At 44.2% G+C, this 24,219-nt stretch overlaps 2 protein-coding genes and 1 non-coding gene across 4 annotated transcripts; 1 reads left to right on the top strand and 2 right to left on the bottom strand.

Moving 5' to 3' along the window:
• Positions 1 to 455: 455 nt before the first annotated feature.
• On the bottom strand, positions 456 to 12,118 carry TRIM65 (tripartite motif containing 65). 2 transcript variants are annotated; one of them, XR_015948036.1, is made up of 7 exons: positions 10,476 to 12,118; positions 8,564 to 8,659; positions 7,931 to 8,164; positions 5,855 to 6,020; positions 4,246 to 4,326; positions 3,295 to 3,378; positions 2,100 to 2,237 (listed from the first exon to the last, which is right to left on the bottom strand). XR_015948036.1 is itself a non-coding variant. In XM_060271838.2 (6 exons), the coding sequence occupies exons 1-6, from the start codon at positions 10,938 to 10,940 to the stop codon at positions 1,579 to 1,581; spliced, it is 1,701 nt and encodes a 566-aa protein (XP_060127821.1). In that variant the 5' UTR covers positions 10,941 to 12,118; the 3' UTR covers positions 456 to 1,578. The 2 variants fall into 2 exon arrangements, 1 of the variants encoding a protein (XP_060127821.1); XM_060271838.2 differs by lacking the exon at positions 3,295 to 3,378 and having other exon boundaries at positions 456 to 2,237.
• A 1,502-nt stretch (positions 12,119 to 13,620) lies between these two features.
• On the bottom strand, positions 13,621 to 21,951 carry MRPL38 (mitochondrial ribosomal protein L38). Its single transcript, XM_035104512.3, has 9 exons — positions 21,862 to 21,951; positions 20,979 to 21,158; positions 20,082 to 20,210; positions 19,779 to 19,987; positions 18,930 to 19,002; positions 18,583 to 18,628; positions 17,774 to 17,932; positions 15,438 to 15,574; positions 13,621 to 14,701 (listed from the first exon to the last, which is right to left on the bottom strand). Exons 1-9 carry the CDS (start codon positions 21,926 to 21,928, stop codon positions 14,565 to 14,567), a joined length of 1,137 nt encoding a protein of 378 aa, XP_034960403.1. The 5' UTR covers positions 21,929 to 21,951; the 3' UTR covers positions 13,621 to 14,564.
• A 295-nt stretch (positions 21,952 to 22,246) lies between these two features.
• LOC118081612 (5S ribosomal RNA) lies at positions 22,247 to 22,365 on the top strand. The gene has a single exon (XR_004692089.1). It is a non-coding gene; the product is annotated as a 5S ribosomal RNA (ribosomal RNA).
• The last annotated feature ends 1,854 nt before the right edge of the window (positions 22,366 to 24,219 follow it).

Consider the following 24,219-nt stretch of genomic DNA (forward strand, 5'->3'; position numbering starts at 1 on the left):
TTAAGTCCAGTCAAAGGTGACTATGGGGTTGCGGCGCTCATCTGGAGTCAGGCCGAGGGAGCCAGCATTTGTCCACAGACAGCTTTCTGGGTCATGTGGCCAGCATGACTAAACCGCTTCTGGCGCAATAGGACACCATGACAGAAACCAGAGTGCACGGAAACGCCGTTTACCTTCCCTCCACAGCAGTACCTATTTATCTACTTGCACTGGCGTGCTTTCGAACTGCTAGGTTGGCAGGAGGTGGGACAGAGGAATGGGAACTCACCCCGTCGCAGGGATTCGAACCACCAACCTTTTGATCAGCAAGACCAAAAGGTTCAGTAGTGTAGGATACCCAGTCCCTGGCAACTGTGAGCTTAAGGTCACCCTACTAAGAACCAGATCAGTTTTGTTTCTTGGATACTCCTCCCTGGGACTATGACAATTTTCTAGCTCACAGCTAGAACAGGGAATTACAATAAAAGAAGAAATTTATTTAGTAAGCTTATTTTTCCTTTTTGCTTAGAAAGCTATTTCTCAATAAAACTTTTTTTTTTAAGCTGAACAATAAAACAGGAACCAACTTGGCAAGTTTTCATTCCCACCATAATCTGCTGATGAGAAAGTGGCAAGAAACACATGAGCAGTTAAGACATGTTGAGCTTGCAGAGAGAAGTAAAATGGAACTCCTTCCGTCATAATTTAAACTCAAACCATAAAATAGTGCGACCTCTCTGAACCAAAAAGTTCAGTTTTCTTGTATGGAAAGCTACACATATGCAGTACATACATAAAGGTAAAGGTAAAGGGACCCCTGACCATTAGGTCCAGTCGTGACCGACTCTGGGGTTGCGCGCTCATCTCGCATTATTGGCCGAGGGAGCCGGCGTATAGCTTCCAGGTCATGTGGCCAGCATGACAAAGCCGCTTCTGGCAAACCAGAGCAGCAGATGGAAACGCCGTTTACCTTCCCGCTGTAGCGGTTCCTATTTATCTACTTGCATTTTGACGTGCTTTTGAACTGCTGGGTTGGCAGGAGCTGGGACCAAGCAACGGGAGCTCACCCCGTCACAGGGATTCGAACCGCCGACCTTCTGATCAGCAAGCCCTAGGCTCAGTGGTTTAACCACAGCGCCACCTGGGTCCCTAGTACATACATAGGAGAGAATTTAATGTTTCAGGACAAGCTGACTCTGAAAATTAATTTGTCCCAAGGTGAAGTTATCAGTCCCTACTGTGCCATTTAATTTTTTTTAATTACTTTAAAAAAAACATTTTAGTTCTGTCCACCTCCAGTCATCCCCCCTGCCCCCTAATAATTGCTTAAGTAGGCTGAAATATTCTAAACTTTCTTTACTCTGTTTTCCTGCTCCTCTTCATTTCCTGTTTAGCTTTTAATGAGACGAGATTGTCAGAAAGCAGTATTATTCACCAGGATGCACAGCACACTAAGCATTGAGTGGCCAGGACAGCGTTGGGTGCCCCAAGCATCTTCCCCAAATCTTAATCCCTCTTGCACACTTGTCCCACCTTGAGTTGAGGGAAATGGGGACTTGCCTCTCCCTGGGGAAGATGGGTACAAAGTACCTTGAGATATCAGGAGAGTTGCTCTCCTTGTTTCGGAGCTATCTTCTCATCTCGCAGTTCGTCCACTGTGGTGGCAGCAGCAGCAGCAGCAGCTGCTTGCAAGACAGGAGGCACCCCATCAGTTTGAACTTTGCCCTGTGGCTTTTGGCAGAGGGTCACAGATATGCCTTCGCAAAGCCAGAAGATTGGGAAAAGGGGCTCTGTGAAGATCGTGTTGAAGGTGTGGAGGAGTGCCATGTTGTCATCCACACCATAAAAGGATAGCACTCCTTGGCTGCAATCCAACCGCACTCCAATGAATTTGCACACGTGCTTTTTTATCTTAACGAACTTGGCGTTGTGGCAAGCCATATAGCAGTCTTCCTGGACGTGCAGGCCCCAGGAGAGTTTATCCAGCCCAATGGTGAATGTGCGGCCAGCCCGCTTCTTCCTTGGGAACCTTCCATAAGCCACGCCAATGATGACAGAGTGGCCAGATAACTTGACTTCCCAGTAGCAGCTGCCCCGACTGAAGTTCTGGGCACACATGACTTGCCATGGCTCAAACCTCTGTGGGTCTTTTGGCCTCGAGCCCTGAATACGTTGAGAGTGATGGCACTTCCGGTTCTCATCAGACAACTGCATGTATTGGTTAGCTGTGGTTGGATCAAAGGTCAAATTCTGCTGATCTGCAGGAGTGACAAAGTCAGGTGGGAGAAAAAACACCCAAGTGTCTTTAGCCTATTTTTAACTGGCTAAGAGAAAAAGGTCCCCCATCCCTAATATCAGGCATGGCACGGCCTTATTGAAGTGGCATTTTGGCAATTTCTTCTGTTGTTCTCTCCTAACGGAGCTAATCAGACTTCTGTTCTATTGTCGATTCTGTTCTAAGAACGAAGTACCAACTTTTTAGTATTGCACTTGAGGGAGAGTGGAAGTTGGCTTTAGAGGGGTCAAATAAAAGGCAAGGGAAGTTGGTGCCTTCCATTTTCTTTGGAGCAAGATCCCTAGGATCTGCAGGCTCTGCTTTATTTAAACATCACTTTTTGCTCACAATGGCCTATGAGAAATCCCTGCTGAGTGCCAGGGTGCCTATGAGGGCTGTTGGTTGTTGTCAGCAACGCAACATTCCCTTTGATCAGCCTTCTGCCTAAATAAGGTTAATGGAATAATTATTTCCCTCAGGGATGCAAACCAGAAGCCTGGGCAGGGAAAGTACATAGGCATCATGTGCAAGGATATACAAAAGACTGTCCCTTGTCCATTGGCTCTGGTCCACAGATTTCTGAAAGGAGTTACTAACTGTTTGCGGTAGTTACAAGTCCTAAGTGCTTTCTCTTTGATCCATGTTCCACTCCGTGTCAGAAAACAGGAGCTGTTCCATTTATTAGTTTAACAGATAAATTGTGTTCTTTGTGATTTAAGTGAACATCTGCTCCATAGCTTCCTGGTTCCCTGCTAATCTAAGCGCAAGAAGCTTCTCTTGAACAAGAGAACAAGGATCCTAGAGATCTTAACAGGGAACTCACCCAGCTGCTCCCAAAAGCAGAGTTGGGGCCGCTACCTCCTCCACAGGTGTGTGGGAGACAGTGAGAATAAAATACAGAACTTATAGGTCTCCATTGGCTGCCTCCAATATGGCTCCACAGTTTTGCGAAGCTTTTTGAACTCCTGAATCTGAAGGCACACCGGGGCCAACTTATGCTTTTTCTTTTTTAAAGGACTACTGATGTGGGCAATGCTTACTTGCATGAGCAGTGTAATGTGGGAGCAGCAAACTCTTGCAATATTGACTATGAGGAACGGCTTAGGGAGCTGGGTATGTTTAGCCTGGAGAAGAGAAGGTTAAGGGGTGATATGATAGCCATGTTCAAATATATAAAAGGATGTCATATAGAGGAGGGAGAAAGGTTGTTTTCTGCTGCTCCAGAGAAGCGGACACAGAGCAATGGATTCAAACTACAAGAAGATTCCACCTAAACATTAGGAAGAACTTCCTGACAGTAAGAGCTGTTCGGCAGTGGAATTTGCTACCAAGGAGTGTGGTGGAGTCTCCTTCTTTGGAGGTCTTTAAGCAGAGGCTTGACAGGCATATGTCAAGAATGCTTTGATGGTGTTTCCTGCTTGGCAGGGGGTTGGACTGGATGGCCCTTGTGGTCTCTTCCAACTCTATGATTCTATGACTCATTTGCATGAAAAACAAAAATCATGGACTGCCTTAAACTGTATAGGTGCTGTAGTGGGAGCCAGCACAATGAGCCGCACTAGCGCAGTGTGCCCTCCTCAATCAGCTTGGAGTAAGGGTAGGCGGACCCTCACAACAGTGCACAGGAGAGGAGAGATCGTTCCAACAGGCAAGCAAAAATGCTTGCACTAACAAGTGATCTCTTCAGCGCTAGTTTGAATTCCACCCCATAAGTGGAAGGAAAGAGGAGCTACCGTACATTCTTGTGTGACTTTGCAACTTCCATGCTATGCTGTTCTTTTGAATAGACTTGTTTATGCGAGAATTCCCCACCCGCCTCAGGTCAGCCACCACCAGGAATATTATTATAACCAACAGAACATGCACACACGAAGAAATAAATTTATGATCCCGACAAAGGACCCAAAGGAAGCAGCTCTGAATATATTTGTGCACTTGTGACCCTACTTCCCTGTTTTAAGTAAGTGCGTGCAGCCCAGAAAGTCGCTTACCTTTCAAAAAAGACATTCTTAACTCATTGTCTGGAAGGCACGGTCCGGCCCTCCTCACAATTACCTTTGGCTCCGGTGAGACTGCAGAGTGAGAGATAAGCAAGGAAAACTTAAAAGCAGGAAGGAAACTCATTTGCCTTAAAAACAACGATTTCAAAATGGTAGACAAGTCAAGACTCGGCAGTGGGTTGGGGGAGCCTTTTCGGGAGGGGTGAGGACAAGATACACAGGCAGCAAGGTTCAAAGCTGGCCTTTGGATATATTTTAAAATATATAGAAGAAGAAGAAGAAGAAGAAGAAGAAGAAGAAGAAGAAGAAGAAGAAGAAGAAGAAGAAGAAGAAGAAGAAGAAGAAGAAGAAGAAGAAGAAGAAGAGGAGGAGGAGGAGGAGGAGGAGGAGGAGGAAGCGGAGGAAGAGGAGGAAGAGGAAGGGGAAGTGTACTTAAAGGAGGCATCCCCCAGTTATATTTTTCTTCATAATAACCAGACACTTAGGTGCTGCCAAGGAATAATCTCTCATGGTCTGAAACAAGACAAAGTACAAATACTCTCTGATGTATGATCAAATTATTAAAGTCTCTAAAATCACTTTTCTGTGTGCAGCAAGCTTTACAATTCTCATCCTAGTGCTTCACAAAAGACCACACTTGTGGACTGCTGTGTATGAGTTGTTTGGTGTCATGTAGGTGCAAAAGGCAGGGGTTTTCTCCTTTGAGGGCAAGATTCCACTGGGGCAATCTGTTGCGGGGGCGGCATGCCACCAGCGGGCAGGGCTGGAGCCAATGGTGGGCTCAAACCAATGATGAATGGGGTGCTCTCACTGGCACCCCCTTCTGCTCCCTGCCCTCCTTGGTATCATGCTGCTCACCTTGCCCAGGCCCATTATAAAGGGTTGACTCCAGGTGAGGAGCTGAAATGAATAGGTGAAATCCAGATAAAAGCCACATGTTCACAGCTTGGCCCAGTTCAGAATTTCAGTTTGCAACAAGCTTCAGTTTGCCTTTTCTTCCAAATGTGAGAAACTGTGGTTTGTGCAACTGCAGCTTGTTCTCAAACCAGGATTTGAAGACAGAATCAAAGAATGGCTTTGAATCCTGATTTGAGAACAAACCACAATTTCCTGCACTTTTTACAACTAGAAGCAGAAACTTCTAATCTCCTCCTCTTATGGTCAGAGAAGTCCGGGAAGAGGAGGAGGAAGCGAATGAGGCTCAGGCTTGCTGTAGCTTGTCCTTGTAATGACAAACTGTTAGTTAGTCATGATTACATCTGAACTGGATCCTACTTTCCTAGGAAAACGTTTGGGAACAAGGGAACTTATAAGATTTAAAAAGTCTCTCTGAGGAGGTCAAAGTTTTGTGGACCACTGCAGAGAAAATTGGGGCAATTCTTGCAGTACAAATCTAATCTTTCTTTTAGAAGACTAAACACTGTCATTGCCCTACTATTCCTCTTCAATATGGAAATATATCAAAAATAAATACTTTCCCCACTTTATTGTAGCACTTAAACCTCCAGCTGCCTTTATTGGAAAGAAAACTGACCAACTGACCCTCCTCCATAGGTGACCTTGAATTTTTCACCACTCCATAAAACAGCTTAATGATTACCTTTCGTTTCAGTCATTGGTGGATTCAAGGAATTTGACTGAGCCTCTTGCAAAAGCCTGGAAACCTCATTGAAGAATTCAGTGACAGCATCCACATTGCTGCCCAAATCAAACTCAACAGGTGGAATAACTTCTAAGTTGCCAAGAGGAGGAAGATGATGCAGTTCCTACAAGGAACAGGAAATGTAGGAATCACAAAGTTTGACTGTTGACGTACATGAATGGAGCTGAACTTCAGCTTATTTAAGTGAACTGGATCAATCCTGGAATTCTCTAGTTTGGTACTCTACAGTGGCCACGTACATATTGCCAAGCAGGAGGAAATGCATCACCAAAGAAAGGAACACAAATTTTCATAAAATATGTTAATATACGGTATGCACATTTGGACATAATTGCAATTCATTGAAATAAAAATCAATTGGGAAGACTTTAATAGCGCGACCTGTGACCCTGCTCAGTTTGCTGTCCAGATGCAACTTCAAAGCCCCTGCCTCTCCCTTCATTGTGGTTCGTTATCTCTAAACTGGACTTGGACCAGCCAGCCCTTCAAGCAGGGGCACATGCTCCCCTCCCCACTTCTTCCCCTCCTCTGCCTGCCTTAGTGGTCTCCATAGCACCTGCTCAGAAATCCAAATGTGCCAAGAGCACGTTTGGTGGATCCCTTTTGTGAAGCCACCTTGAGCACCATAGCTGCCAAGTTTTCCCTTTTCTCGCGAGGAAGCCTATTCAGCATAAGGGAAAATCCCTGTAAAAAAGGGATAACTTGGCAGCTATGTTGAGCACTATGTTGAAAAATGAGTTTAAAATAAAAGCGAATAAAAGCAGTGTGTTCATTATATATTTGAAGGCAGTGGTGTGCCAGGGCATTCTTGTCAATCTGAGACTGTTCAGCTCGTAAAAAAATTCAAAACGAAAAGGAGGACAATGGCACAGTAGCCCTCTGATGAGAAAACCACACAATTCCCTGGTGGTGCTGCTGCTGCATGCATGAATGTTTATCGGCTACAAAATGTTGCTGCGGGTAACCATTTGGGCAAGGCCATTTTGCTACAATAACCCCCTCTCGCTGCATGACTTGCCTGTCTCTCTGAAGACAGAGGGCCCCGTCCATGGAATTCCCCCCCCCCAGACAGTTCAACTTCAGACTTTCCCCCCTCTGGCATGGTGGGTGATTCACATTCTAAACTCTGCTCTGGAGTTGGCAGCCAAATTGTTTTTCAATTGTCTCAACTTGCTGACCATTAGGCCTAGCTAATCCTTTTTCTCCTCTCTCTGTGTCCCAGCTGAGAAGGCTAGAGAAGAGCTTATCATTACGAAGAGTCCCACAGAAAGGTCAAAGAGCCGACACTCTTTTCTAATCTCAGTTGCATGCTGTGCACATGACGTGAAACACACCACTGCTCTCTCTCCTAGTTTACTATGCAGTGCAAGGCTGGGGGGCGGGGCGGGAAATCCCCCACTTCACAGAAAACTTTGAAGTATAAGAGTTTGTAGCCACACTGGTGTATGACAGGACTTCCACACTTCAAGAACTTTGGAGGGTCTGGGACTATCTTTGCACAGCATTCAAAGCATTAAAGAATTTAATAAACACAGAACTCCTGCATGCCAATAGCTGCCAAGGTTCAGAGGCTTAGTTATGATATTCAATATAATTTCCAGTTAAGAGCTTGTCAGCTGCCAGGAATGGGGAGCAGAACAGGCAGCAACTCCCACTCTGTAATACTAAGCTATGGTTTATTTTAGGGGTGGGGAGCCTCTGGCTTGCTGGCCAAATGTGGCCCACTGGTTCTCCCCATTTCGCCTGCCAGGACATTTCTCCAAACCATAGGTGTGGGGCACATAGAGACTCAAGGGTGGGGAGTTCAATCCTGCTTGGTTTGGCTATGCAAGAACTCACTGGCACAGCTGATCCCTTCAGAACAGGTTTGAACTACTTGGAGTTCAGTCCTTCATGGTCACTGTCTCCAGTTCATGAACCAAGTTGGCAGGACCACCCACCTATTAAAGTTGGCCCCTGGGGGTGGGGATATAAAGATCTGGCCCAAATGCCATCAGCATACACATGACATACCTCCAGAAATGTCATATCATCAGCACAAGCAAGCAGCTCTTCTGCCTTCTCGTTGCGCTGGGTAAGAGCATCCAGTTGGCACTGTAGCTGGTCCAAGTTCTCTTGCATTTTGCCAAGCGCAGCATCTTGCTCTCTTTCAATCCTCTCCACTGTCTTCCTCTGGCATTCCTTCAGGGCTTCCACGAGAGAAGCGAACTTCTGCACAACTCCAGATTTTAACTTCTCCGAGGAACCCTGGATGAAAAAGGAAGGAAAACAAAATACAGTTCTTTCCACTGTAGCAGCCTCTCTTTCCCTTGCTGCTCTGCATTCCGTTGGGTATTAGGTGCCCCTCTTAATGGTAATAAGAAAACAAAATGTTGGGAGGTAGGCAAAAAGAGAGAGACTGTGATCCTTGACTGGCTGGCAGGGGCTGATGGGAGTTGCAATCCAAAACATCTGGAGGGCACCAGGTTGACAAAGGATTCGCTGCAGGCCTGAGCTGTTAGGAAAGGGACACAAATGCAGAAGGCCCACTTGCTCTTTCAGCAACTGGATTTTAACCATGATGGGTACCAAATGGGGTCAATGGAGAGCAAGCACTTCCCATGGGAGGCACTTTCGTCATTATGACGCTCTCTGTGGATTCCTTACCTTGATGTTGTCTATCTGCTGCTCCAGTTTCTGGATTGCTTCTTTGATAGGCTCTGCCTCCTTTCGAGTTTTCTCCAGTGTTGCTTTTACGGACTCCTGCCAGAGAGTTCAAAATAATTTAATAGGCAAGCACTTCAATCTCACCTAGCCACACCCAAGAGGGTGGCAGATTTCCCCAGATGAATCTTCCAAGATTCATTCATCTCTTTGGAAAGACTCCGGAGCTCTATTAATATATCTCCCTATTAGATTGAAGGTAGTCAGTGTAGGCATCAAGGTAGCCAAGTTATAGGAAGTAGGAACTCACTGAGGATGTCAGAAAGGGCCATGGTGTCTCAGACCACGAAAGCCCATAGGCTATGATTTGGGTCTAGCAATGTCTTCCAACCTATTCAAGCTTGGTATTGTCACAGCAAAGCCGTTATGCCCTAACTAGTCTTAAAATAAAATAAAAAAATTCCTTCAGTAGCACCTTAAAGACCAACTAAGTTGGTCTTAGTTGGTCTTTAAGGTGCTACTGAAGGAATTTTTTTATTTTGCTTCGACTCAGACCAACACGGCTACCTACCTGTAACTAGTCTTAAAATGTTCCACATCTATACGGCAAGCGATGTCTGCTTTATAACTTTCATGGCTTCTCCTACAGAAGTTGAGGAAATGTACCTTGGTGGCGACACCAAGAATTAATGCCGGGCCATCCCTCATATGGAATGAATGAAATCTCAAGCTACAGTGGAGATAAAGGCCTTACTGCATCAAACTCATTATTATAAAGCGGGGTGGCCAACTTCCAAGAGCCTGCGATCTACTCAGAGTTAAAAACTGGCAGTAATCTACCCCCTTTGGGGGGATTGAGGTCAAAGTTGTTTAGGAAGGAAAGCCCTGTTTTCTGGGGTTCACATAAAAGTTGTTGAGCTTCTTTAGGAAGGAGGAAAGCAACACTGAGCTTTTTTTTTAGGAATGAAAGCCCTGTTTTTGGTGGTTCAGGTCATTTTAGGGGTGCAGGGCAAAGGTGTTGAGTTTTTTTTAGGGGAGCCAAAGTTGTTTAGCTTCTTTGGGGGGAGCCACTGATCTACCGGTGATCTACCACAGACATCCAGTGATCTATCGGTAGATCACGATCTACCTGTTGGACATGCCTGTTATAAAGCATTTGGTACCTGAGGAGAGTCATGAATCAATCAGGCAGACATTCAGCAAGTGAAAATTTCTCCACAGCAGCAAAACTGAGATTGGAGCAATATACACAACCTAGGCTGTCTCTGTGTCACCCATGGGTGTAGCTGGGGGTGGGTGGGAGGCAGTTAAATTGAGTAAATAAATAAAAATACTTACAGTAACTAAAAGTAGAAACTGTAGAAAGATTTTGACCGATTTTTCAAAAGAAAGTAACTTCTGAAGACAGCCCTGTTTAGGGAAGTTTTTAATGTTTGATGCTTTATCATGTTTTTAATATTCTGTTGGGAGCTGCCCAGAGTGGCTGAGTCGACTTGGCCATATGGGCGGGGTATAAGTAATAAATTATTATTAATTAAGTAATTATCATCATCATTATTATTTAAAACAACTGTTGTTGAGACATTTCATTCCAAATCTGAGACAGAGGATGAGGACAGGTGAGTGTTCCGCCCCCCACAACATAAACCCTTTTAAGATTAAGGTGCGCACCACGACAACTACAATGTGCAGGGCCATGTCCCACAATCCCAAGTAACTAATGCACCAGGAGGAATGCTTAATTTTAAACTGGGATCCCCAAAGGCTCCTTTAGCCAGCATGACACCCATCCATCAACAGCCTGGTCCCGTGCAGAGTGAGAGATGCCTATGATCGGTATGTTATGTTGCCGTGCCCCCTAGTGGCCGGCTCCGGAAATGCTTCTGCCCTCCTCCCTCCCTGCCAGGCAGCTTACTTCTTTGGCCCTCCGCTCGTCCTCGACGAGGGCCCTGCCGTGCTGCTGGCACTCCTTGAGTGTGCACACGCAGCAGATGCCCCGCTTCTCCGTCTGGCAGTACAGCTCCAAGGGCCGCCCGTGCCTCGGGCACTTCCTTTCCCGAGCAGCGCCCGCCTTCTCCGCCCGGGACGCCGGCCCGCCGCCGCCGCCCTCCTGCTGCTGCTGCTTGAGGAGCAGCTCCACCAGACTGTCGAGCAGGACGGTCTTGCTGAGCTCCGGCCTCTCCGGGAAGCTCTTGCGGCACGAGGGGCAAGTGTAGCTCACGGCGGCGGCGGGCCCTTTGCCCTCTCCGTCCCAGTGGTCGCAGATGCACTTCTCGCAGAAGCTGTGCCCGCAGGGCACCGTCACCGGGGTGCTGAACGTATCCAGGCAAATGCAGCACGTTAACTTCTCCTCCAGCCTCTGCGAGTCGGGAGAAGCCATGGCGCGAGAGGAAAAGAAAGTGAAACCCAGGGCCAAAAAAAAAAAAAAAAAGAGGCTGAGGCTGCTAGAGATGATGGCTCAGGACAAGGAAGGGCTGGGCCAACTCAAGGCGCATCAGCCACCAGGCTCTTAAAGAGGCAGGGAGGAGAGCAAAGTTGTTGCATCTCCTTTCCATACAAGAAAAGAGTTTTGAGTTTCTGGCTCCCTTGTCCCCGTGTAAAAGGCAACCTTTTCAAATACCACCCGCTCCTCTGGCCGAAGACAGGACAGTGCTGGATATATGTATAAACTAAACAAGCTATAGCTTTAGGGCCCCACTCTCTTGGGGCCCCAGAAGTATTTTAAAAGGAAAAAAAGCTGGATGTACTTTGATAAAAATACATATTTTGTTATGTGCAAAGGGCTTTAGATACCTATTAGATCCATAAATTGCCATATAGCATATATTCAACACAAAAACAGTGACAATTTGCTGTTGACAAAGATGCTGGACATATAAAGGGCCCCATTATCTTTAGTAGCTTAGGGCCTCATCAAACCTAAATCCGGCTGAGACAGGAGGTCTGATAATGGGCTTCCAGTTTCTTTGCAGGCTCAGCTGAAGGTGCAGCAAGATCTGTGCTCCATTTAGGCAAGTTTTTAATGTTTGATCATGTTTTTAGTATTCTGTTGGGAGCCGCCCCGAGTGGCTGGGGAAACCCAGCCAGATGGGCGGGGTATAAATAATAAATTATTATTATTATATAATTATTATTTCTGAGCCCCGCATCCCACAGCTTCACCCCTCTGCCACTAGAGAGAGGTTTTTGTCCAGACTTATCCTTGCCTGCTTCTGAAGTTTTTTTCCCCTTGTAGGCATTTTTTTAGGAAAAGCTCTAGGTCTTTTTAACTGATGTGCTTTTGGTGATGGGTTTTAAAAACTTTTTTGCACTGTTATTCCATGTTATCTTAACACTGAAATTGATTAGCCTCTATTAGGCAGTGCACTCCAGGAAACCAGAATGGCTGTTTTATGTTTCACATTTGCTATGAATTTATTTTGGTTGCTGTTGTGGTTATATCCTGATCTTCCCCTTTCCTGATTTATTATGTTTTATTGTTGTTCCTCTGTGAAGTCTCTATGAAACTTGTGCTTCTCCTCTCATAACTGACAATATTTCTTTTTAATAAAAACTGCTATGAAAAACTCCCGCATACACTCTTCCAACACAGAATAGTTGTCTTGAAAGACAAGAACTATTCAAGAGTGGCCAGGCAGATAGATGCTGCTGAAAAGCCACACTGGGTATGATGGCAACAGTTATCCTCTGATATATGGAAATTTTATTTTTAATTGTAGCACTACTGGTAGATCTATCCTCCATGAATATGTCCGTGAAGACTTATAAAAGCTATATAGACCAGTATCCATCACAAAACCTTGGAGCAATGAGTTCTACAACAATACACTGCATGAACACGCTACTGCGAATACGTTCTGTTGGATGATCCTCTTGTATTCTAGCAATGAGCTTTATTCCTCTTTACTTTCTTAACAATGGTCATGATTTTAGAAACCTCTAGCAAGTTCCCCCAGTGATTTTCTAAATTACAAAAGCAATCTTAAATCGTCCACCTGCCCTTTTCTACAGGATGCCCAGCTCTGTAGTAGGGATGGCGAACCTTTGGCCCTCCAGCTGTTGGGACTCTCATCAGTCCCAGCAAGAATGAGAGTGATACAGTGGTAGTTCTGCATCCCTGCTCTACAGGTTGCCCAGGAGGATAAGGCTATCAGTGACTCCTAGCCTCAATGGCTATGTTCTTATATTCTTGATAATATTAACTTTTAGGTAGAAGGAAAACAGCCAGTCTTTATGCCAAAATGCAGGACTGTATCTTTGATACTTGTTTTATCCCAACCCCACCCTGATTCCTGCAACTGAATCTACTGGCTCTTGAGAGCTGACACTTTCAGTAAGTTTTCCATTATGATCCAAAGCTTGCTCCCCCCCCCCACTTACACTGAATTTCTTAGCTAGGCTGTTGCCAAAAGCTATATGGAGAGAGTAATTTATTTCCCATTTCAGAAGACACTTAGGGATTTTTTTCACCCTAAATAATTTTATTTTGCCTATAGACCCGTCTACCGCATTGTCCACCCCATCTCAATATAAGTTTATGAGTGTTAAAGATCACTAAATAAAATAGGGGACTCAACTGTTTATGATCTCTCTAAACTCTGCTTTCCCACATTTCCAAATTCTCTTCTTTAAAAACAAGCATGGAGTCCCATATTTCTCTTCTTGAGTGTTGCTGTTTATAACCTGCAGATGAATAACTTGTGCAGTAAATGTTTTTTTTAAAAAGATAGGGCACTCTTCAACTGTGGGCTTGCTATTGAAATGCTACGCAACTGTTCTGCAGGACAATATTTTGGAATAAGGAACATAAGCACACACTGGTCAATCCAAACCTTCCTATCAGACTTGCAAACATAAAGGTAGGCAGTCATCCATGCAGGAATAAAAGGGTTCATGTTTGTATGGAAAGAAAAATGAGGAAATGAGATGATCCTGTGCTTCCCAGAAGATAAAGAAATCACCTATGCAAAATAGGTTTACCAGTATACCAGTATACCAAAGGGGGGGGGGGAGTAAGAACTAATTTTAATGGCAAAGCAAGAAGCACACACATCTTAGTATTCATTCATTTCATTTGGTTTAATTCCGACAAATCGTTTAAACCATATGAACATATATCAACTAGTTCCACAGCCTGTTTCATGCATTTCACAAAGCAGGCATTGCTTATGAAAGGTTCATGCCACTAACCAAAGGTTTAATCTCTTAAGGTGTCACAACACGGATGCCCTTCAGAAACATAAAAGGTACGATGTCTGCTTGACCTAAGAATAACCTCCTCCAACTGATGGCCTCCTGATGTTTTGGACTGTAACCTCCAGCAACTCCAGCCCCAGCATGACTGTGCTGGATGGAGCTGATGGAAGTTGTATTCAAAACACCCAGAGGGCACTAGGTTGGGAAAGGCTGCTTGAAGTTACTGAAGCAGTTGATATATTAGATCAGGCATCCCCAAACTGCGGCCCTCCAGATGTTTTGGCCTACAACTCCCATGATCCCTAGCTAACAGGACCAGTGGTTGGGGAAGATGGGAATTGTAGTCCAAAACATTTGGAGGGCCGAAGTTTCAGGATGCCTGTATTAGATAGTTCCAGCATGAATTTAAAAGAATGTTTATTCATACTTTAAAGACAACACATGGTCCAGCATTTCAGTACCAACTCAATGCTCTGCAAGATTTCATGCATTATCTGATCCCAATTCAGGTGAGGCTATTTTGCTGAAATGGCCCAGCAGTTGATGAGAGAGAAAGAAAACTTTTTTGCTCGGAACATTTGATGGACGGTGTCTGGCTCCTGAGAAAGTGAGGCAGAAACTCGGCTTCTGAATAGCCCTGGACCTCTGGACACAGCTTGCCTGCTTCTTCATTGCAAGTACAGAGTCTCCGAGAGATAGACAAGATAGATGCAAGCTGCACCTCTCTCTTCCCAGTGAATAAAAGTGATGGTTCTTTGTTGCGCCACGGCTGCTCTGTCCAGGGTATCAAGCGGAGTATCAAGACATTTCAATAAATGCCATAGGTAGGCTCGTCACTGTCCCTGTATCTGTCCAGGTACCTCAGAGGCTGGAGGTGTGGAAACTTCTTCTGCGGTGGATGATATTTAGGGGGACGCACAAAATCAAACACAGGCTCCTTCATGTCTGCAAGGGGCAGATTGGAAGTTAGCACATCCTAGCACCTACAAATTCCACAAGCACCAACCTGAAGCATCCTCTGGCTCAAAGACACCAATGATCTGCAATGGAAAACGGTGACTTTTGGCCCACTAACAGCACATGATATCCTTGTGCTCTGGCCCTAATGATTTCTGGCTTTTCTGCTGCGGAAACCTGTACAAGAATGCAGTTGCCCTTCCTGCTAAATTGAAATCCAGCCCAGCACATAGCTCCAATCCAGCTGTCCAAATGTTGATGCTTTGCTGGCTTCAAACTGCTATGGCTCTGCAAGCTCCCCTGTCCCAGGCAGTTTTAAATGAAGTACTCTAGGTACTTCCCAACATACTGTTTCAATACTTGCTGTATGAAGCTGCTGTGATAAGCAGCTTCCAAAACCTCATTGCTCCACAAAGATCCTGAAGTCCCTATCCAAATAATCACCTCTCCAAGCAGTTCAGAACAAGCCCCTCCCTTCTCTGGCTGGGAACTTGGGACTCAGTGGGCGGGAGAAAAAGTTTCCCAATTCTGTATACTTTTATCAAGTTCTATTGCATTCTTCCCCAATTTTCTCAAGTTTTAAATTTAGCACACATTCATAAATATTTTGGTCTTGCATAATTACTGGACATGTACTCCAGTCACATTTTTTTTATTATTACTAAAAAAATTATTACTAATTTTATTTTTTAGTACTAAATTATACGTACGGTCCATTACTTACCGAGAAGGTGGTGAAAGACCCGTGTAACTGAATCATCCCACTGGCATTGGAAAAATGCCAGCCCTGCAGGTGTCATGTCACTCTGATGCTTCTTGTAGAAGTCGAATGTCTTGAATGTTCTCATCTGGAGACTGTGGCTGAAAAGATGAGAGGACAGAGATGCAATGGAACCCTTCTGCTATTATTCACTACCCTGTTCAAGGTGCCACCAGTTTCTTTCAGTAGAGTAAAACGGGCACATAAAAGGGTAAATAATATTCCCTATCCATCAGGTAGCAATTGCTTCGCCAAAGAAAACACTGAAATGGTAAATCTGAAGGGCTTAGGGGGTTTTCATTCTCACACCGCCAGCCTTGAAAAAGGCCTATTTTTTTTAGATTCCTTGGGTGAGAAAGCAGTTCAGAACTAGTTTAAACTTCTAATATAAATGTAGTAGATATTCCCTGGAAGGAGGGAGTTGCATCAAATTCACCCATGGCTACACTATTTCTTGTTAGAGGGAAGGGGATGTTGGCTAGCTGTGTTTTTTGTTCCTTCCATTATCTCCAGCAATTAGTTTTCCATGCTCTTTTTCTTTCCAGAAAAATAAGGAGAAATTAGCTGCAGTCACGAAATTGAAAGACGCCTGCTTCTTGGGAGAAAAAGCGATGACAAACCTAGAGAGCATCGTAAAAAGCAGAGACATCACCTTGCCAACAAAGGTCCATATAGTTAAAGCTATGGTTTTCCCAGTAGTGATATATGGAAGTGAGAGCTGGACCATAAAGAAGGCTGATCGCCGAAGAGTTTATGCTTTTGAATTATGGTGCTGGAGGAGACCCTTGAGAGTCCCATGGACTGCAAGAAGATGAAACCTATCCATTCTTAAGGAAATCAGCCCTGAGTGCTCCCTGGAAGGAGAGATCGTGAAGCTGAGGCTCCAATACTTTGGCCACCTCATGAGAAGAGAAGACTCCCTGGAAAAGACCCTGATGTTGGGAAAGATTGAGGGCACAAGGAGAAAGGGACGACAGAGGACGAGATGGTTGGACAGTGTTCTCGAAGCTACGAACATGAGTTTGACCAAACTGCGGGAGTTAGTAGAAGACAGGAGTGCTGGCATGCTCTGGTCTATGGGGTCACGAAGTGTTGGACACGACTAAACAGCAACAACAAAGCTGCTGGAGAGTACACAAGGAGTAAGAAACATAGGCAACCACCACCCTTTCTCTTAGCAGGAAGCAGCTCAGCCAAGGGAACCTGAGGTCATAAAATAGCTGGAGTAGGCCAGTAGCCCATTTAGTCCAGCACCTGTTCTCATAGCAGCCAACCAGATGCTTGTGGGAAACCTACAAGCAGGATTCGAGTACAAGAGCACTTCCTGCTCCTGTGGCTTCCAGCAATTGGTATTCGGAAGCATGACTGCCTCTGACCAAGAAAACAGAGCATAGACATTGTGGCAAGTATACATTGATAGCCTTATCCTCTGTGAACACCAGATGTTTAGGGATTTACCACCTTTGGGGATGGGTTGATAATTATATTTAGAACAAAATAAAAAAATTCCTTCAGTAGCACCTTAAAGACCAACTAAGTTTTTATTTTGGTATGAGCTTTCGTGTGCATGCACACTTCTTCAGATACAGTGAAATAGAAGTCCCCAGGCACTTATGTAGAGAAGGGGTGGGGATGGGGAGGGGAGGGGGGATCACTCAGAAGGGTGGTGGAAGTGGGTGATTGACTGACTGATAGCTGTTGATGACCGAAAACGACTGCAAATGGTTTTGCATGAAAAAGCAAGGGTTGAGATGGCTGAAGATCGCTGAAGATGGCTGAAGATGGCTGAAGAACGATACAGATAAATGCTTAACACATTGCCTATTTTAGAAAACAATATGGCAGCAGGGAAGAGCAATTTACATGACTCTTAAAGCAAGGCAAACCCCCCCCCCCAGAAAAATGATTTGTGTGATGCTTATTTGGATAGCAAGCAATGGTTTGGAAGGCAGACTATCATACTCATGCAAGAGCAATTGATACTCTTGATTTCAAGCCCAATTGTTTACAATAGGTGAGGTTTCAGTGGGTACTACTCAATAGGTGGGTTTCAACTCTTAAAATCTATTCCTGGACACATCTTTTTTACTTAAGTGTCCCCATCCCCACCCTTGTCAACTTGAGCTGTGCCTTACATTTTGGCTGCACTGTTATTTGACCTAATTTTTAAGTTCCAGAGAATACTGGATAGTTCACAATTCTACCTTCAGAAATAAGCCTGTGGCTCCTTTCACAAAAGAAGCTGGAAGTTGGAAGCACCCATTGATCCCACCATAGTTATGCAAAATGGGAAGAGTTACCATGGCGTGGGCCGCTCATCTTCAGTGAAATCAATGGGATGGAGCTGCTTGAAGAGAAGGAAGACGAAGCGATGGTATCCAGTTCCTCTGGCGGGGAACGCGGGGAAGTAATGACAAATCTCCTTGCCCATCTCCATTTTGTTTCCTGGAATGTTTGTCCTGTTGAGTTAAAATACGATTTTCAAGAGTGAGTTTGTCTGTCTGGTATTTGGAGTTCAAATGGCCATTACACATCTGAAGTGGTAAAGACTTGCCCTCATTCTAAATCAGAATTCCCTAAGGCTACCACGCTACAAGCAAAAGGGGTGGAAAGTGGCTCAATATATAAAAGCAAGACTCCAGCTCAGTGGTCCTCAAACCATGCTCCATGGAAGCCTGGGGCACCTTGATGACAAAAAACAGTAATGTTGAATGTTGGCTGGCCTCCTGGTATCAACCTACCCATACAGTGTACTGCCACAGTCAGAGGAGTATCCCAACATGTGCTTTCAGTTTGCAGAAGGGCTGCACAGTCTCAATAGGGCTCTACAAGAAGAGTTTCTGCATCCTGGGACATGTCACAGAAGCCTCCGCAACCCATGGTAGGTGTGCAGGAACTTCACAGTAGAAAAGTCATTGTGAGAAGATGGATCTTTGAAGGTAGAGAATCTGTTATGCTATGGACCCCTGCAGTTATGCAACTGTCAGTTGCTGCATGGACTAGGAAAGTCTGCATGAAAGCAGTAGTGGAATATTGAGATTCAGCTCCAAATGTAACCCAAGTTGGTAACTGATGTCGGTGCAAAGATGGATTAGTAGCCAATACTCACACCAGCCAGTGGAGATACTCTGAATCGGCATCACGCAGGTGCCCATCTGTGTGTATAACATAAACATAATCTCAATTAAACTATCACTATTCATGTAGTGTTATGTAATGCTTCTTTGTTGTGCTCTTTCTGGCTGCACAAATGATTATTTTCCTTTGCCCTAGCTTGGCCAAGCTTTAAAAGTTTCAGATTACTCAGCACCTTTAATTTTTTACTAAACCACTGGCAGCTCCTTCATAATCTTTTGCAACCAGGATTTCTGCAGAACCTGCACATTAACTACCGGTAGCAGCCTCTCAGAAAAATAAAATCTGGGCCATTCCTAGGGCCAGGAAACCTTTACTCACCTAGGTTGGTGAGCAGCAGAGTCCATAAGGATCCTTCATCCGCTTCAAATGAGACTCTGGGAGGGTTAAAAGCCTAAGCAGAAAAATACAGCAATGATTACAAAGTAGCCAAGACTACACAAAGTAGCCTATGCTCCCAAACATGATTACTGTAATTTAAATTTCACTTCATCTTTTGTCTGCCAGCGCCTATCAGTCCAGCCAGAACTAGACAATTCACACTAGTCACAATTATTATCTTTGCAGCAAGATCATAAAAACGGGCAGGCTTTAATATTGAACTAATAACTCACAAAAGTGGAGAACAAGAGATTTTTGACTTTAAAAATATATATGAAGATCAGGATTTGCTACTGGCATACAGGATTTTCTACTTATAGCTACACAGATACTACACACTGAAGCGACTTCAGGGGGTCTCACCAAAAAGGGATATAGGAAAACATCCTCATTTCCAGAAGGAAGAGAAGAAAATGGCATATAATATATAGTTTTTTAAATAATCAAGAATGAAAAAATTACATTCAATAGAGCCAGACAGAAAGGACCAATACCACAAAGAATGCTAATTATCACTATGAGTCATGAAAAAATGACTTGGTGTAAACCGACTCCCAGATTACCGTAAGTCTGATAAACACTGTACATATAGATAAACATCACAACAATTAGACTAATGAAACTGTTGGTATATGCCATTGAGTGGGTGGGGGAGAACAAAGCAGTTGGCAAAGTACTCAAGAGAATCTGTTTTCTCAAAATGTTTACTAGATGAGTTGTGGTTTTTTATATATATATAAAGAGGACAGGATATTCTCCCCCTCAAAGCTTATACACTTGGTACAATACCTCTGTGGGTGTTACCACATTCCCATGATAAACTGGCATAACGTATTCATCATCCTGATTGTATTCCACCCTTAAAGGAACTTGGGGAACAAAGAAGGCATCATCAAACAAGTCTCGGTACAGTCCATAGTGTTCTGCCACTCGCTGCTTGTGGGATGGGCCAAAGGTTCTCTCCCATTCAGCTCTGACATCATCAAGTGGAATCAACACTGCAAACAGAAACACAGCACTGTGAAATACTGAGTGGATAAGCTCTAGTGAAGAGAAAAGGAATAAATGAGACGGGAGCTGCGACCGACATACATTTCCGGAGGCGGGATGGTCTTTCCAATTCCACTCGATTCTGTTTCATTATAGCTTTTCTCTCCTTAAGTGTTTTTTTCCATGCTGGCGGAGAATAAGGTAGCCCGATGTCTATCTTCGCCTCTTCATCTATAGTTTTTAGAAAAACAGAGAAGACATAAAGTAAGTCTCATGACATACTTTCTGCATCTGGTTTTGCTAAGGGTCAAACTATAAATGCCTGGGAAATTGGGTGGCTGATGCCTTGCCTTATGTCGTTGCTTAATTCTCACAAAGCTTAAAGGTTACCTGATATCCCAAGGTAAGTAGAAAGTCTCCCCATTAGGACTTGGCACTTATTGAGCACCTCCAATCTGCAGCAGGGCCCCAGTACACCCACATATGTGCATGTATATCTCTTTAAAATGAATGAAAAAAACCATTGCTCAGGCTCACTACAAGGCTGTGAGTTTCCAGTTCAGCTTTTATTGCCTTTTGTTAACTTTTTCCTGCGCTCCCCCTCAATTGAATATAGGCATGTAACTTGCTCTCAATTCTATGCTTGTTTACTCAGGGAGGAGGTCATAATATTTTTACCCCCCCTCTTCAGTCAAAAAAGCTCCCAGAGCAGTTCACAAGATCAGTAGAAAGCCAGTCTCTGCTCTCACACTCATCTAAAATTCTTACAGTGACCACATGGGATTGAAACTGTTCAGACAGTCAAATGGAATGGCTGCTGTGAGGTGACAGTCTATCAGTAGAGACAATGTGATAGCCCTGCTTTACTTTTCTTCCTGTACTTGGCATTCAGGCACTTGCCCCCCAAAAAGCAGAGGATTGAACTTTCCACATGAAGATAAACTATTCATACAAAAAGGAGAGGAACAGAAGAAACTGGGCTGAACTTTAATGGTGTACCTTGCTTTGGAGTGACATATTTCCTGTAGGTTTTCCACCACTGAGGTTTCTTTTGTGCTTTCTCTGCTTCCTTGAAGTAGCGAGTGAAGACACGGTACTTTTCCAGCACATCCAATTTACTAACATCGATATCTTCATTAGGCATTGGCCCAAGAGGTACTCCCACTTTCCAGAGAACAGCTAAAATAAATTAGCAAAAAAGGGTATAGAAGGTTTGGTCTACATTTTATTTGAGCCTGTCCCATTCAAATGAAAGCAGAAGTAATGGGTGTGGGGAGAGAAGAGACACTAGTAAACACAAAAGTGATGGCAATACACAGACATGTTTTATACTTAAACACTTACAAAAACTTGTGTCCTATTGCATTTCCACCTTTGTGTTCCAACAGCAGATGGAGCGGAAACGAATGAATCTGACTTTGGGGCAGTAAACTATGTTTGTAACTATGTTTGTAACTTCACTACCAAATGTGCAAAATGAGAGTGGCATACCACTTTTTGTGTTTCTTCATATATTTTCAAAGATACAAAGAAGACACAAACTGATTTCTTGCCAAGTCAGAAAATGTGCTGCTTCCTCATAACATGAATATATTCCACAGCTATCCATCCTCTGAGCTCATATAGGTTTGCATGGGCGCTGACGATTATATTGGCCATTCACGGCACGACACAACCATCAGATACAAAACTCAGACGTCCCAAAACATTTGCCCTCGGATTCCTAAATTATCAGGGCTAGAGAGAACTTAAGCATATCGAGTCCATCAGTAGCGGAGGACAAGCTACCCTAAAAAAGAGCAGACCAACGGCTTCCTGCCCCCCGCTCCTCCGCCCCCCCCCCATCATCCTCCAGTGTGGAAAGGAGACAGCCACCACTCACCAGAAGTACTAAAAGGTCTAGCCTTCCGTAGTCCATGCAGCGCAGCACTCAGGATGGGCGCCGCCATTTTGCGGGCCACGGCGTCGCTCTACTGGAAAGCCCTCGCGGCGACACGCAATCTGGATGACGTCACGCGGGAGCGGTTGTCTACGAGAATGCCTGCCTATTAGCTCTCAAATAAACAAAGCCCTATTCATGCTCCTTGCGGTGCAGTCCAGGGGTTGTTTTTATTTTATTTCAGTGTGGTACTTTGCTGTCATCACTTGTGCTTATGATTATTATGTGAAAAAAGCTAGGCGTTTCAAGGTTTACTATGTCCGTGTAGGCCGGGGGCACACTTTCTCTCGGTTCCTGGTTTAAAGCAGCGGCAGCAGACGGAACTGTTGTCTACGGCCATACTACCCTGAACGCGCCCGATCTCGTCTGATCTCGGAAGCTAAGCAGGGTCAGGCCTGGTTAGTACTTGGATGGGAGACCGCCTGGGAATACCGGGTGCTGTAGGCTTTTCTTTTCCCCGCCCCCTCTTTTGCTTTCAGGTCTCCTATTTTTACCCTCTGCTATTGTTTCAGATTTCATTGCAGGGTCTTATGGCTGCTCTTTGTTTTTTCTTTTTAAAATTGTTTCTACTCTTGGCACCCCATTTCAGCCTGGATCCTATCCAGCTGCTTCCTTCCTTTTTCTATGAATTTCATACTTGGACCACACTGTAGGCGGGTATTATCTGGGTTCTCCTGCCGTGATTAATATTTTGAGCACTGTTTTGCAATTGCCTTTGGGCAGACAGTTGACCTCCGTGCTGGATCCTATCAGCGTAGCGAAGCATTGCAAAAGGAAGCAATCCTATAGAACTGGCTGCAGTTTCCCCCATTTTTTTGCACAACTTTGCAAAGGAGTTTATGAAATAATTCCCCTGGCAATCCTGAAGTGCTTCTGTTTGTGAGCAGAATTATCAAGAATATTGGGGCCAGTTTGGAGACGATTTTTGTAGTCAGGGGGGAGGGACTTGGGTCTCAGGTAGAAAGTCCATGCATACAGTATTGGTTACTTCACAATGGACGGCCCACAACAGTGAAAGAAGGCAGTGGTCCAGCACTTGGTATTGCCACGTGTACTTCCATCCAAGTACTAATCAGGCCTGATCCTGCACTTGCAAGATCAGATGAGATCAGGATAGTATAGTCATAAGCAATTATTATTTCTTCCCAACTTTGCTGCGGTCCAATTATCTTTGAAACTAGGTTATAACAGAGCCATGATGGATTGAGTGATGTGAACTTGGATAGCTTTTGTTAAAGTGTCCCCTCTTCAGATGGCAGTCCTCTTTGTGTCTTTTACAGGTACGTAACAGGAATGTATCACAGAGATAAAATTACCTTTTTAAAAAACAAACAAAACCGCCACATTGCCCCCTTATTACCTCTTCCCTTATTACCTCTTCCTAATTCAATGACTTCATCTAAAGAATCGTGAGATTTTTCTTCTGCCCCAACTTCCCACTTATTCTAGGTTTAGGTAAGCACAGCCAAAGCCTTTTCTACACTGTATGATCAACTAAATGTCTAGCTCTTTTGTGTGTGTGTGTGTGTGTGTGTGTGTGTGTGTGTGTGTGTGTGTGTTTTAAAGCACCCATTACAGTTCAAATAAGCAGCATTTGTCCTTGATGGAAAAACTAATGAAAACAAAACAAAACAAAAAACACCAGTGACATGTGGAGATTAAACACCTTCTGCCTCCTCTTGCTAAAATATATTATTCCACTAAGCAGTTTGTTTTTTCTATGGCTACAGATTTTTATTAAGCTTTCTGGCCTTAATGGAATGTGCCAATTGCTGAGAACAGATGGCTGCTACAGAGAAATAATGAAAATGGAAGTAAGTCACTGAAGATTATGGGGAGGGGGAGTGAAATCTCTTTCTGCCCTTCTATTAAAATAGCTTTTTGTTTGTTAGTTGAAGTCACTCCATTTTTACAGCCTAATAGACTGGTGGTTAATTTGACTAGTTAATTTAAACCAGCTTGGTGGTTTAAATCAGATTTTCACAATTGATCACGGTAACCGCACAATTACTGTCACCAACAGCAGAAAAACTAGCCATTAGAAGCTAACAGTGCTTTTTACTGTCACATCCCCCTTTGCTCCTGATAATTCACTTAAGCAGAAGCATTGCTTAGTTTGAATAAAGCATTGCTTAGTTTGAATAAAGCATTGCTTAGTTTGAATCAAGAGCAGCCAACATGGTGGCCTCCATATCTTGTTAGACTACAACTCCCATCGGCCATGACCAGATGCGAGTTGCAGTCCAGCAACATCTGGAAGATCACAGGATCTCCAACCCTGATGAAAGATGAGTAACAGCA

Source organism: Zootoca vivipara, chromosome 2 (assembly GCF_965207765.1).
Source record: "Zootoca vivipara chromosome 2, rZooViv2.hap1.1, whole genome shotgun sequence".
NCBI classification, from domain to species: Eukaryota; Metazoa; Chordata; class Lepidosauria; order Squamata; family Lacertidae; genus Zootoca; species Zootoca vivipara.

What these genes read in the sequence shown, in the direction of transcription:
- TRIM65 (XM_060271838.2), bottom strand. Translation starts at nt 10,940, where the DNA reads ATGGCTTCTCCCGACTCGCAGAGGCTGGAGGAGAAGTTAACGTGCTGC. An exon ending in ACCAATGACTGAAACGAAAG is followed by an intron (nt 4,327 to 5,854) that starts GTAATCATTAAG and finishes CTCACTCTGCAG; the next exon opens with TCTCACCGGAGCCAAAGGTA. An exon ending in AAGAATGTCTTTTTTGAAAG is followed by an intron (nt 2,238 to 4,245) that starts GTAAGCGACTTT and finishes TCACTCCTGCAG; the next exon opens with ATCAGCAGAATTTGACCTTT.
- MRPL38 (XM_035104512.3), bottom strand. Translation starts at nt 21,928, where the DNA reads ATGGCGGCGCCCATCCTGAGTGCTGCGCTGCATGGACTACGGAAGGCT. An exon ending in ATATGTCACTCCAAAGCAAG is followed by an intron (nt 20,211 to 20,978) that starts GTACACCATTAA and finishes TAAAAACTATAG; the next exon opens with ATGAAGAGGCGAAGATAGAC. An exon ending in GATGAGCGGCCCACGCCATG is followed by an intron (nt 15,575 to 17,773) that starts GTAACTCTTCCC and finishes TCATCTTTTCAG; the next exon opens with CCACAGTCTCCAGATGAGAA.